At 42.3% G+C, this 13,445-nt stretch overlaps 1 protein-coding gene across 1 annotated transcript in view; it reads left to right on the forward strand.

Annotated features, from left to right (window-relative positions):
- The first annotated feature begins 942 nt into the window (after positions 1–942).
- Arid2 (AT-rich interaction domain 2) overlaps positions 943–13,445 on the forward strand; it is a 121,647-nt gene continuing 109,144 nt past the window's right edge. Inside the window, exons 1-3 of the mRNA XM_051189740.1 lie at positions 943–1,191; positions 1,303–1,396; positions 2,522–2,619. Of these exons, the coding sequence (XP_051045697.1) occupies positions 1,100–1,191; positions 1,303–1,396; positions 2,522–2,619 (284 nt within the window). The 5' untranslated portion in view covers positions 943–1,099. The remainder of the gene's footprint in view (positions 1,192–1,302; positions 1,397–2,521; positions 2,620–13,445) is intronic.

The following is a 13,445-nucleotide window of genomic DNA, read 5'->3' on the forward strand; positions in this document are numbered from 1 at the left end:
GCCTCTCTGCCACAGCCCCGGCCGCCGGGGACGCGCACATCGCCTCCATCCCTAACCCTGGAAGAACCGGTAGTGGCCGTTTCCCCGCGCCGCCCCCGCCCCCCTTTCCGCCCGCTTTGTGTGCGTGTGAAATGTGCTGCACATTGCAGATGAACCCTAAGCCGGGCGAGCCGGAGTCTATTGTTCCCCGCGAGGAGCTGCCGCGACCGTGTGGAGCCAGACGCAGTGCCGCGGCCGGCCCTCGGGGGGCGCTGTGCGGCGCTGTCGTGCGAGCGGCCCGGCCGTGGCGGCGGCGGCTGAGAGCGAGGCTGGCGGCCAGGCAGGCAGGCCGGCGGGCGGCGCGCAGCGGCTCGGCTGCCGCCGGAGCCTGTGCCCGGGGACGCCCGGGCCGCCGTGGCCACCGCCGTCACCGCCGCCGCCGCGCGTGAATGTGTGCGAGGGCCCCGCGGAGCCGCGGCCCGGATCCACGCTGTCACCCCGCTCTCCACAAGCCACCACACAGACCTCCCCCTCCCCACGCGGCCCCGCCTGCCCCGGCCCCGCCGCGCTGCCTCCGCCGCCGCCGCCGCCGAAACTCCCAGGCCTGCGGCCGCCCGGGCCCCTCGCCTCCGCTCGCCCGGCCCCCGGCCGCCTCGTGCGCCCCCCGGCCGCAGCACCATGTTGAATCGCGTCCCCGGGCCGAGCCGCCAGGGCCGGCGGCGCTGAGAGGCGGCCAGAGCCGGGCCCGCGGGAGGCGGCGAGGCAGGGTGGGGGCCGTGCTCGCCCCGCGGCTCCGCGCCCGGCCGGCCGCCCGTCGCCTCGCCCCTCTAGTTTCGCTCCCGTTTCTTTAAACTTTTTTAGAAATTCCCCTCCCTCCGGCCCTGCGCTCCCCCTGGCCTCCTGCTCCCTCCTTCCCCTCCTCCTCGCCTCCTCCCCCTCCCTCCTCCCTCCCTGCGCCGCCGCCGCCGCCGCCGCCGCCGCCGCCACCGCCGGCCCATGACTGAGCCCCGCCACCGGCGGCCGAGGAATGGGCTCCGGGCGCTGGTAGGGAGCGCGGGGAGCGGGGGCCGCGTCTGAAGCGCGATCTGGCTTTTCGGAAGCCCTTCCTTTTGGCAAAATAATGGCAAACTCGACGGGGAAGGCGCCTCCGGACGAGCGGAGGAAGGGACTGGCTTTCCTGGACGAGCTGCGGCAGTTCCACCACAGCAGAGGGTGAGAGCAGGACCCGGGGGGGCGAGCGCCGGGGCGAGCCGGGGCGAACGGGGCCCCGCGGCGGGCGCGGGGGGTCCCGGTGACAAGTGCGGGGCTTTCTGTCGCCCGCAGGTCGCCGTTCAAGAAGATCCCTGCGGTGGGTGGGAAGGAGCTGGATCTTCACGGGCTCTACACCAGAGTCACTACTTTAGGCGGATTCGCGAAGGTGAGTGGAAGTTTTAATTTGTATTTCCCTCTCGCTGGCCTGCTCCGAAAAGTCTGCTCCGGCCCGGGAGCGGGCGCCCCGGGGGCCGGGGAGGGGGGGGGCGACCGGCGGGGCACACGGCGTTCTCGGCGCTCGCAGCCGGCGGTGGCACGGAGGCGGCCCGGCGGCGGCAGGGGCTGTTTTTCGGCCTGGTGGCTCGCTCGCTCGCGTGCGCGCGGCGGGGCGCGGGGCTGGGCGGGCTGGGCGGGCGGCCCGGGGGCTCGGCGGCCGGGGGAAGCGGCCCGGCCCGGTGTCCGGCCAGCCCCCCGCGGGGTCTGAGCGGCGCGGTGGGGGAGCGCGGGCGAGCAGGGGTGTCCGCCCGCCGAGCCCCGCGCTCGCCCCGTGCCCGCTCGCCCGCCCGCTCGCGAGTCAGCGCCGCCGCCGCCGCCGCCGCTGCCGCTCTAGCACAGGCGGAGACACAGAGACACACAGACTCTGAGCAGTTTTCGTGCAACTCAAAATTAGCGCGGGCAGGTTTAACATCGATAATCGGCTGCGAAATGATCCCGGCGGCCGGGGGCACAGGCTCGGCCGGCTCGCCCTGGCTTTCTCCAGCTAACAAAAGAAAGCAGGACCTGTCTGCAAATAGCCATCTTAGGCTTCAAGGCTAGGCAGAAGCTGTAGGCCTCAAAGAAGGGCCTATGGAGATGGAGAGATCTGGGAGAGGGATCGGAGTCGGGCCCCGGCCCCGGCCCCCCCAGAGCTCGCGGACGTCGCTGTCCGGAGCAGTATTGATCCTTTTGAACTTTTTTTTCTTCTTCTTTAGTGTAAACGGACCGCGTTCAGATTTAAAAGGGGGCGACAGAGGGACTTGCGATTGGTTATTGTCCGGGCTTCAAAAACAAAACAAACCCACCAACCTCCACCCCCCCCAAACAAAACAAGTGCTGCTAAATACAGGGCTCTCTGGTGAAAACCCAGCGATTCAGGCGACCCTGGCTGAGTAACTCTTGTGGACAGACCCCAGACACCCACTGATGCCTTAGGTATCTGCAGCTCTCTGCAGAATGGGAATTTAGCTCCCAAGTTAGGGAGGTTTTTCTTGGATTTGGCACTTTCAGACAAGTGTGCCTGTGTTTTTAACAGGTTTCTGAGAAGAATCAGTGGGGAGAAATTGTTGAAGAGTTCAACTTTCCCAGAAGTTGTTCTAACGCTGCCTTTGCTTTAAAACAGTATTACTTGCGGTGAGTAGTGGTGACTTTTCCACAGTATTTGGAAACGAGGGACTTAGGGGCGATTAAACAACAAAATTTATGCTCTGAACAATTTCCAATCCCTTGGTAATTTCAGTCTGAGAAGCATTGACTGTCAATAAAGGGAGATGATAGGAGGCTGAAGTTTTTCTCACGTTAAAACATGGCCATTTACATTTTCCATACAAAGGCATTACAGGTGACAACCCATGTCCTATCTTGTAAACATTCTTTTGTGACATTGTTATTGACTGCTTGATAGTCACTGAGGGCTAGAAAAGACAATGCTTAGTAAAAGACTTAAGATACTTAATGAAACTTTGTAACTTGTGGGAAGATTTTTTTTTCTTCTTTGGAAAAACTCCTTAACCCTCTACAATTCTGGTTTTTGGATTTTTTTTTTTTTAAAGGAAAGTATTCAGTGAGTTTTCAATGGAATATTTTTACATAAATAATACAATGTAGATGCCTTGGTTGATCAGGATTACTTTTTGTTATTGAATTTCTGAGAAACTTGAAAATACTCATTATCTTTAGGAAAATGGGGATGTTGTGAAACCAGGGACTATGATTGGTATTTTCTTCCATTTTCCTTGCATTTTGACTGCTTACTCAAAGAAGTAAATTTCTTAATGAATTGGTATATGATTTAGTCTAGATAAGGTATTTTGTGACTTTTAGTATTTTTTTTTTTTCTCCTAGATTTTTTAAATAGATCCTTTCATTTTGTGCTTTGTTTTGGAGTCAACTTTTATTTATATTTGACTCCTCAGTGTTCTTAGTTATTTAAAATTAAAATAATAATCTTAATAGTTCTAATAAGTATCGGTAATAGTGATATTACAAGATAGCCTTTATTTTATTTTTGTAATGTAGCTTCTGTTTAATTTGAGTCTTGTATTGCTCCAAATGCACTAGTTTCTGTATAGCACTCAGGATTCTGACATTGGAAACAGGGTAATTGCACAGGTGTACTTCCTATTGGCTGCCTTAGATTGACTTCAGACTTGATGCTGAAGAGTTCACAGTTCTTGGCAGTTACTAGTTCCATAGGAACTCTAGAAAATACCAGGTTGTTTGTGTGTGTGTGTGTGTGTGTGTGTGTGTGTGTGTGTGTGTGTATGTCTATGTCACAGCACCTTTTAAATAAAAGGGTAAATAAGCTTCCCAAGCTGTTGATTTAGTAATAGAATGAGAAATAAGAGTTTAATACTTATAGTGATAGTCATTTGATTATTTCTGGTTTGGATTGTAAGAGGATCTGTGAGAATCATGCAAATACAAGGTAGGGCTTTGTGCTAATCAATTTGAAATATTGTAGCATTTTGTATATTTAAACTGTATACTTTAAAGTTATGCCTAGTATTTTTTAAGTTTATAGATTAAATTTCTGTGTTCAGTTCTGAATGGTATATATGTGGCTGGTGAGATATGTATTTTTCTGTAAAATTTGCATTCATATTAACAAACACCATAATTAATGAAATACCTGTACTTCTTTTACAAAGTTTAATTATAAGAATTTTGTTTCTTGCTGTCTTTTCTATTTTTGGAATTACCATACAGTAATGTACTTACAGGTAGTCTTTAATAGGATACTTTCAAAGTTGTTTTAAGTATTTTACATTGTTCTTAGGTCAACTTGGGCTTTATATTCTTATTAGAAGCTTCTTTAAACTATGTCCTTGGCTAAACTTGTGTCCCTCCATATGTCACTTTTCAGGTTTGCTTTTGTAGGTTGTAACTAGGCTACTGAGAAAAAGTTAAAGCATTTGTTTTGGAAAATAAAACCAAGTGAATATTTGCATGACTTGCAAAGAAATAGGATGATCAAAGATTGGGTGCTACCAACCTTGATAGAATTTTCCCTAGTGATGTATTGTACAGTGAGAGGATAAATGTATTATGTTGGGTTATACACTTTCCTCTAAAAAAATTGAATTGCCAGACCAGATGCCAATAGTAATTCTCTTAGTTAATCATAATAGTTTCTTCTCAGTCAGAAATGGTAATGAAGTGAGTGGCTGGATAAGTTAACTCAGCTGTATCAGATTTAGTACCATGGTTTCTGAGAAGGAAGGTCATGCCATGTATTTTGGTGGGTTTCTTTTGTTTTTGGCTTTGCAATATTCTCTCCAAGTCACAAGTTGGAGAGATTGACTCCAGAGTTCACAGAATTTGGCAGTTAACTGAGATCCATAGGAATTCTAGAAAATAATCAGGCGTGTCTCTCTCTCTCTCTCTCTCTCTCTCTGTGTGTGTGTGTGTGTGTGTGTGTGTGTGTGTGTGTGTATCAGAATGCATATAAATAAAAGGGTAAATAAAAAAGCTTCCCAAGCTGTTGATTTAGTAAGAGTGAGAAATAAGAACTTAATACTTAGAGTGATAGTCTACATAATATTTAATTGGAGCTTTTTCTTTGGAGATACTGTGAGACTGTTACTGCTATTGTTAGTTCTCTTTACAAGTTTCATACTTGCCTACATTCCCCTGTAGTTGTATAGTTAATTTGATATAGCTACATACTATTACAGACAAGTAAGAGCCAACTATGTTAGTTTTGCACGCGTTCTAACAGCTCTATGTTCTTTTTGCTACAAATATCATCATTAAGTATAGAGACGTTGTAGTCTGCCAAAAGTTAGGTTAAATCTATCAATTCATTCAACACATTCATTCAATTTTGGATTATCTACTAAAAAATTCTCAGTCTAAAATTTAATGTGCAGTTGATTATTTAACACTAATACCTAATTTTTTAAAAAAATGTGTCTGCTAAAAGTGCATAGAAGTGTTATATTTATTATATTTAAAATTACATCTTAACCAGGTCTTAAATGCTTGAAATCTCTTTTTTTATTTAGCACCTTTCTTGGCATGTTCATCTCAGTGTGTTCCACAAATAGTTGTTGTTAGACTTGTCTGTGTATGTAAGAAATGATATATATAGTTTGTATATGAAGAAACTCAAATGTCAAAAAGTTGCATTTGTTATATGTGCTTGGTGAAATTCATGCTACTGTGGTTTCAGTATGTTATTCACAAATGAGCTTAATATAGTGTAATTGAAAGGTGCACATGGCTAATTCTGTGCCCAAGTATATCTATGAACAGAATAATGCTTATTTACTTGATGAATTTTATTTTACTTTTTGTCCATTTTGGTCCTAAGATTTAGGAACAATTTGCTATTCTTACTTGGATTAAGAATTTGAAGTTTTAGCTAGGTGTGGTGCCTTTAGTCCCAGCACTCAGGAGGCAGAGGTAGACAGATCTCTGAGTTTGAGGTCAGCCTGGTCTACAGTGTGAATTGCAAGACAGCTGGGACTACACAGAGAAACCCTGTCTTGGGGGAGGGGAGGAAAGAAGGATTTGAAGTTTTGCTATAAGGTTTAAGTAAACATTAATCTGAGAATTTTTTTTTATAGATACCTAAAATGCAGCTATAATTATAGTGCAGCTATAGCTTACCTTGATGTGTTCTTTATAAAACTTGGAAATTTCAGAAAGGAGATGAACTGTCTTAGACATTGAAATTTTATTGTAGAAAACTCTGTGTTTCTGTTTTTCTTGTGTTTGAACGAGCAGTGTTGCTTCTTGTTGTATGCACATGCTTTGGAGATAGTTGGGAGCTTGGGTAGACTTGTCTTCACAGTAGTACCGTGGAGTCATATTGTGAATTCTGTTATTTATTTTTTTCCTCTTGCTGGGTAAAAGACCCTTAGTTGCATGAGTAGTTGTGTTCCTAGCAATTAACTTTTATCAGTTAAATGACATGAATGCATTTAGGGTCATCAGCTAGTGTCTACCATGTAGGTCAGTGAGGAAGCCTTTTATGAATCTCTTGAAGTGAAGTGGAAGTATTCAATATTATTCAGTAAGTGAATAAAATCACACTAAAATACACACAGGCCTTTGCCATTGAAATCTTAGGCCTCAGCTGTGAAGGAAAGTATCTTAGTTCTAACAGCAGCATTTCATAAGAATACCTCTGACGAACAGGTGATTTCATGGGGACTTTGCAGGAGACACCAGAGTGGGTCACCTGTAAACTCAAAGGGGCACAAGGAAAGACATTTTAATTCATCAACATTCAGACACCTAATGTATAAATTAAGGCAAACAATTTTTGGAAGTTTTTTCTTTTGTAAAGGCTATTTATTGTGCTTTTCCCAAGCACAATACTAGAGATTCATGATAAAATGGGTTTGTCAGAGTTGAGAGGGGACATGTGGCCTGATAGGGTGAAGCCAGTGTATTCCCTTTCTCTGCCTCCACTTCCATCCCAATATTCTTTGATACTCATAGTCTAAGCAGAAACTTTGTATTTGTGCACTATAAAAGACCAGTGTTCCTGAAATGTAGTATGTGTTTCTTAGAAAAGGTCAAATGATTTTGAGTCACAAATGTAAAGTTGGCTACTTTATCATACAACTTGGAGGTTGTATTTCGGTGTGTGATTCTCCAGCAGCATGTTAGGAACCACACTCTTAACCTCTGTCCTTGCTCCAAGTACCACTGTAGTGCTATAGTATGAAATGTCATGTTTGAGGAAAACTTAGTAAATTTTCTGGAGCACAGTTTGGGAATTCTAAACAAGAAAAAATGAGATTAGGAAGGAAAAAAGTATGTAAAATGTGGACTATTTCTGTATTACACATTCATGTAGTTTCTATATATTTAACTTAAAAACATTTGGGGAGAACTTTACTCTGGCTCAGGCTGGCCTTGAGCTCACAGTTATCCTGCCTCTGCCTTTCAGTGCTACAATCACAGGTGCCACTTCTCCTGGCCTACATTTTAAGATATTTGCATATCTTTATAAATGGTTGTGCAAAATTATATTAGTAATTCTGGTTAAATAGTAGTTCTTGCAGGGGGATATTCAGACTTGATGCTGAGTAAAAATATGTTGCAGTTTTAATGTTAGAAGAAAACTTGAGCCTGGAAGATAAGTAGTGGCCTTAGTCTTAAATGAGAGGAAGATACCAGTGTAGGAGAGAATGAAAACAGTAGTTTTTCTACTGTTTGAACTACAGCTCAAATGTGATAATGTGGTAGAGGCCAAATTCAAAAAAGAAAAAAAAGGTGTTTTATCTTTATGTTTCTGGTAGTGTTAGGAATGGGACTCAGGGCCTCCTTCAAGGCAACTGTTCTGCCTGAGCTGTGTCTGGGCCCCATGGCAAAAGATTAAGTTTGGGGTTCAATAAGATGTCTTAGTGGGTCAGGTATTTGCCACCAACCCTGGTTCCATCCTGAGACCTGCATGGTGGAAGGAAAGAACCAGGTTCCACAAGTTGTCCTCGTGTGCTATGGTATGTCCACACCCACCTACACATAAAACAAATAGTGCACAAAACAAAACATAAAAACCCTGAGTCCCAGACACATTTATTTGCATGGTCTTCTGAGGAAAGAGTTTATAATAGCTTTAATTTTTGGGTCTTTCTATTTAGTTTCTTATTTGGGCTAGCTGTCCCTGCAAGTCAATTCTGGTTTATTCTAATTAGAGACTGCCTTTTAAGAAAAAACATGATACTTGTATTGAAAATTTGAGCTTAAAAATTTTGTATAACATTTCTCTGGAGAATTGTATTAGGTATTGTTTATAGAATACTGATTGTGTTGAATGTGATGCTAGTTCTGCTAAGTTTGTGTTTTTCTTCAGTTCTGTGACTTTGAAAACTGAGGTCATATTCTGAGTTTTGATATTAGGGAAAAGCTGTTAGCAGTAGATACAGTTTTAAGGGCCAGACTTCATTGAACTTAGAAGGGAGATGTTTGGATTTAAGTTGTCACTAGTTAGTTTTTGACTTGAAATTATATTTAAAATTCTATTTATTTGTTCATTGTGCATTTGTGTGTCACAGAAATGTGTAAAGGTCAGAGGACAAACTTTTAAGAGTTTTATTTTCCCACGATGTGGGTCCTCAGGATCAAACTCAGGTCATCAGGCTTTGTTTCAAGCGCTTTCACCTCTTTAGCCACCTCATTAGCACAGTGTGTGCACTTTTGATAAAAATAAAAAATACTTGCTTTTGAAATTAAAATAAATATATGCAACATTGTCCGTGCACTTATCCATAAATGAGCAAAAACAAACCTGACAGTTTCATTTGGCCAGAATCATACAATAATATATTGAGGATGATGACTTCTGGGTACCTCTGGAAGATCCATCTATTAGTGTGTTCATATAGGAAATAACACTTTTTGGTATCCTGTAATAAAGAGTTGGGTGCTCCATGCTGAAAGCTCAGTTTTTGTGTAGGCCACACAAGAGCCTTGACTGAAGATGTTTGTGATGTCCATCTGAAGAGTAGTTAAAGTTTTCAATAAAGTGAACATTCCTCCCCCAAAACAAACAAACAAACAAATAAATAAAAGGGTTAAGTGTGAGTTTTCCTTTCAGGCTTAAGTGTCTGCTGTAATTGCCAGTTTGGAAATGAGTTTTGATTTTTAAAGCACACCTTAATCCCTTTATGTTTTACAGGTCATTGTCATATATAATTCTCCATTATTCACAGTTACTAAATATCCTCAGTTATATTTCATGTCCATGTGTGATTGGATTTATTAGCCTTTAGATTATATATTATTGTGGTCATTATCCTTTTTAAGAAACAAGGTCAACTATGGTTTTTTGTTGTTGTTGTTAGAAAACTTAATGTATCATTGGGCTTATATAGTTTTTGCAAATACATTATGTTGTACATTGAGGTAATTAGCTTTACAAAATGCATGATCTTTTGACTAAGTATATTGTGATGCACTGTTGTTGGGCCTGAAAACTCTTGTTGATGTCTAGGAATAATTACTGTGTTCAGTGACAGAACTGTAGATCTGTGAACACGGGATCAGTATGTGCAGGACTCTACCTCTTAACGGTTAGTTCCCTTTCTTTTCCCCTGTATGCCATTATTTATTAAGTAATGAGATAATTGTCCTGCCTTCTGGACTTGGTTGATGACTTACTTCTTCCTGAAGTCAGTTATCTAGTTCTTCCATCCTGTTCTGAAAACTGCTGGATCGAAAGGTTGATAACACGAAGCTTTAATATGTAGGCATGCTTCATAAATGGTGCTTTGCTGTCTGAAGTATCATATGGTACCTAGTTCTCTTTGTGGTAAGACTGACCTTTGGGTTTAGTGTTTAGTATGCTGAAACTATAGTTTTAAAAAGCATGCCCCTGGTGGTTGTTATTGGCCCAAGTTTGAGAACAGTTGATCTAAGTACCAGTGAATCAATTCAGTTGCTGAGAAACTGACTTGGCACCAACACACTGGCCAGGGTCACATCCAGAACAAAGCCTCTGAGTGGCATCTGCTCTGGGCACCTGCTGAAGCAGCACCTGTCACCAAGCAGAGTCTGGACACACCCTGCACTTTTGTCTTTGAGTTTCAGAGAAGGTACAGAGAGCACTGTTTGACTAGGGAGGTGGTGTGAGTGAGCCACTGAATCCTAACTCATCCTAACTGTAGTTATGTAACTTGGATTTTAAAAAAAATCAAAAACAAGGTTCCCATCAGCTTTTTTTTTTTTTTTTTCCTGACTGGAGAATTTTCTTAACATGTATTTGTTGTTCTTTTCCTGTTTGGACTTCACATTATTCTTTCCAAATGAGAAACCATTGGTTTTACTAAATTTGTTATCTTATCGAGGATTCTTTTCTATCCCAATTCCTCTTGGGGAGTTCATATGTAAATTACTGTGAGAATAACAATACTACCTATGGGGTGGGGGAGGAGTCAAGAAACTACCTCATCACCAAGCATCAAAACTAAACAGAGCTGTACTAATGTGATGCTTTGTTTAATGCAGTATTTCCATGTTTCCATGTATGTATTGCATACACATGTACTTATTTGTGTATGTGTGCATGCATGTGGTGAATGTGCACGAGTATTGGAAACAGGTTGACTTTGGATGCCATCCTATATAGATATCTATATTCTTTTTTGACAATAGGCTCTATCTTTGAACTTGGAGCTCATACATTCAGGTTGGCTGACTGGCCCTTGAGATTTATGGATTCCCAGTCTCCACTCCCTTAAGCACTGGAGTTATACACCACATCCTGCTTTCTTTCTGTTTTGTTTTGTAATGTGTATGAGTGTTTTGCCTGCGTGTTTGTCTATATATCACTGACATGTGTGTCTGACTCCCACAAAGGCCAGAAGATGATATTGGATCCTCTAGAATTGGAGTTACACATGGTTGTAAGCACCATCTAGATGCCAGGAAAGGAATCCTGGTCCTCTGGTAAGAGCCAGTGCTCTTAACGATTAGGCCATCTCTCCAGCCACTATACCCTGCTTTATATAGGAGTCTAGGGATCTAAATTCATGTCCTCATATTTCCACACCAAGCACATTACTTATTGGGCCATCTCCCCAGCCCTGGTATTTTAATTTTTCAAAGCTTTGCTTGCATGTAACATTTATTTCAAATTTTAGAAACAATTATTTAATCCTAGAAAAAAAAACAACAATCAAAAAATTCTTTATATTCCTGAGACTTTTCTTTTAGAGGCTTATGGGTTACTTTTAAGTAGTCTGGTTATGTTTCCTTCTTCCTCTTCCTTCCCTCCTTGCCTCTCTTCCATTTTTGTTCATATTGGGGATTGAACTAGGCTTTTGCACCTGCTAGGCAGGCACTGTACCACTGAATAATATTCCCCAGACTCAACCCCCAGTATTGTATGCCAGCCATAATTGCCAGTTAGGAACCATGTTTCATGTGTTGAGAGCACACTTCGTCCCTTTTGCCTTCCCATTTCCTTCCTTGGTAATAGACCTGCTTTGCATTTTACAGAACATTATCCATAATTCTCAGTACAGTTGTTAAGTATTTTGTGTACATTCTGGGTTCAAGGTATATTTAAATTCTGTTTATCAGTAAATTTCATTATCATGTAGGGAGGGTTAAACTGCAAAGTTTTCTTATGAAGTAGAATTTGAATGACATTGTCATAATCTGTTGTTGTCTTACTGTAAAGGATGGCAGATGTTAGTATTTCTGGTCTTTGAGTTCTTAGCATTATATTTAATGTTTGCTTTATGGGTCTAGTGATCAGTTCTTTACAAAGATACTGCTTATCCTATCATATCTTTTATGGCAAAGTCTTTTCAGTCAAATTTTATTTTGTCTCTTCTTATCCAGTCATTAAATGAGTACAATGTTAATAAAATCATACATAAGGTCAGTAGGAACATTCTGTTAAAATGCACACACAAGGCCCTGGGTTCTCTCTAGCAACACATAATAAATAGATAAAAAAGTAAATATCAGGGAACATAGATCTGGGGTCCTGACTCCTACTACTCTAGAGGGAGGGCTGAACTTAGTTTGTCCATAGTCACCCCAGAGTTGAGGCTGCTTTCCATGATTGTTCTTGAGTTAAGTTGGTTTTCCACATGCTTTAGGTTATGCCCCCAGAGGTCAAAGGGTTCTGATCCCCTAGAGCTGCCCACCATGGGTGCTGGAAGTGCGACTCGAGTCTTCTAGAAGAACAGCAAGTGCTCTTAATCACTGAGGTTATCTTAATTGAAGTTAGTACCTTGGCAGCCTGTGTTTCCAAGTGTGTTCTTTAATAATGGGTGACTGGTCAAGAGTACTTGTAGGGTTTGGTATAATCTTTTTAGTTTATATCTTTAGAGAATCACATTGCTGACTTCCCTTCCATGTAAACCCATGTTGCTAAATACTGGTTAAACCAAAAAAGTATGATTTTACGGTAACCTGGTTGAAACATAGTGAACATTCCAGATTTCTGTTTTTGCCATGTTTTGTTTTTAAAATTAAAAAAAACTTTGCCACAATAATGTAAATTCTTTGTTGTTGTTATTGTTGTTTAGTTTGTTTGATTTTTGAGGCAGAGTTTCTCTACATAACAGCTTAGGCTATCCTGGAACTCACTTTGTGTACCAGGCTGGCCTCAAACTCACAGAGCTCTGCCTGCCTCTGCCTCCCAAGAGCTGGGATTGAAAGCCATGCTCCACCATCCTGGTAAATTCTTACTCACACTTTATCTAGATTGATTATCAGTTGTATTTGTTTTATAATTTCTTTTTTATATCTGATGGTGCATGTAGACATAGTACATTGTACTAGGTTCTGTTTAATCATTTGATATCTTTACAGGAGTAGTGCCTGTGTGTTTTAGTCTTATGCTAACTAAGAATAAGTCTTCTTACCTGGGGCTGGTAGTTCATTCTTGTAATCTCAGCATTTAGGAAGCTAGGCAAAAGGATTGCTAGGGTTTGAGGCCAGTGTGAACTACACAGTGAATCCTTAAACAGCTTAATCTACTGAGTGAGAGCTTGTCTTAAAGAACAGATGGTTCATCCAGTAAAGCATTTTCCTTTCAAGCACAAGGACTGAGTTCAGTCCCCAGAACCCATGTAGAAATGCAAGGTGTGGTAGCTACATGCTTGGAATACCAGTGCTGGAGAGGCAGAGACGGGAGGACCAACTGGCTGCCAGCTTAATTGGTGAACAGCAGGCCAGTGTTTCACAGCAGGTGGATGGTATTCCTGAGGAAACTTCAATCTGTTCCTTGGCATGCATGTTCATCCATGTGTTACATGTATACTCATGCACACACATGAAAACAAAACTATTTAGCATAGCTTTAACAGAAAATTTAATGTAGGTTCAATTGTAAAATATACAGACTTTAACTCAGATTTTACAATTGTCCCTTGGTATCCATGATCATGTGTTGTATTTACTACTTTTTTCCAGTTTTAGCTGTTCTTTTTTTTTTTTTTTTTTTTTTTTTTTTTTTTTTTTAGAATAGTACCATTTTAAATAGT

The sequence above is a fragment of the Phodopus roborovskii genome, unplaced genomic scaffold (genome assembly GCF_943737965.1).
Source record: "Phodopus roborovskii unplaced genomic scaffold, PHOROB, whole genome shotgun sequence".
Lineage (NCBI taxonomy): Eukaryota > Metazoa > Chordata > Mammalia > Rodentia > Cricetidae > Phodopus > Phodopus roborovskii.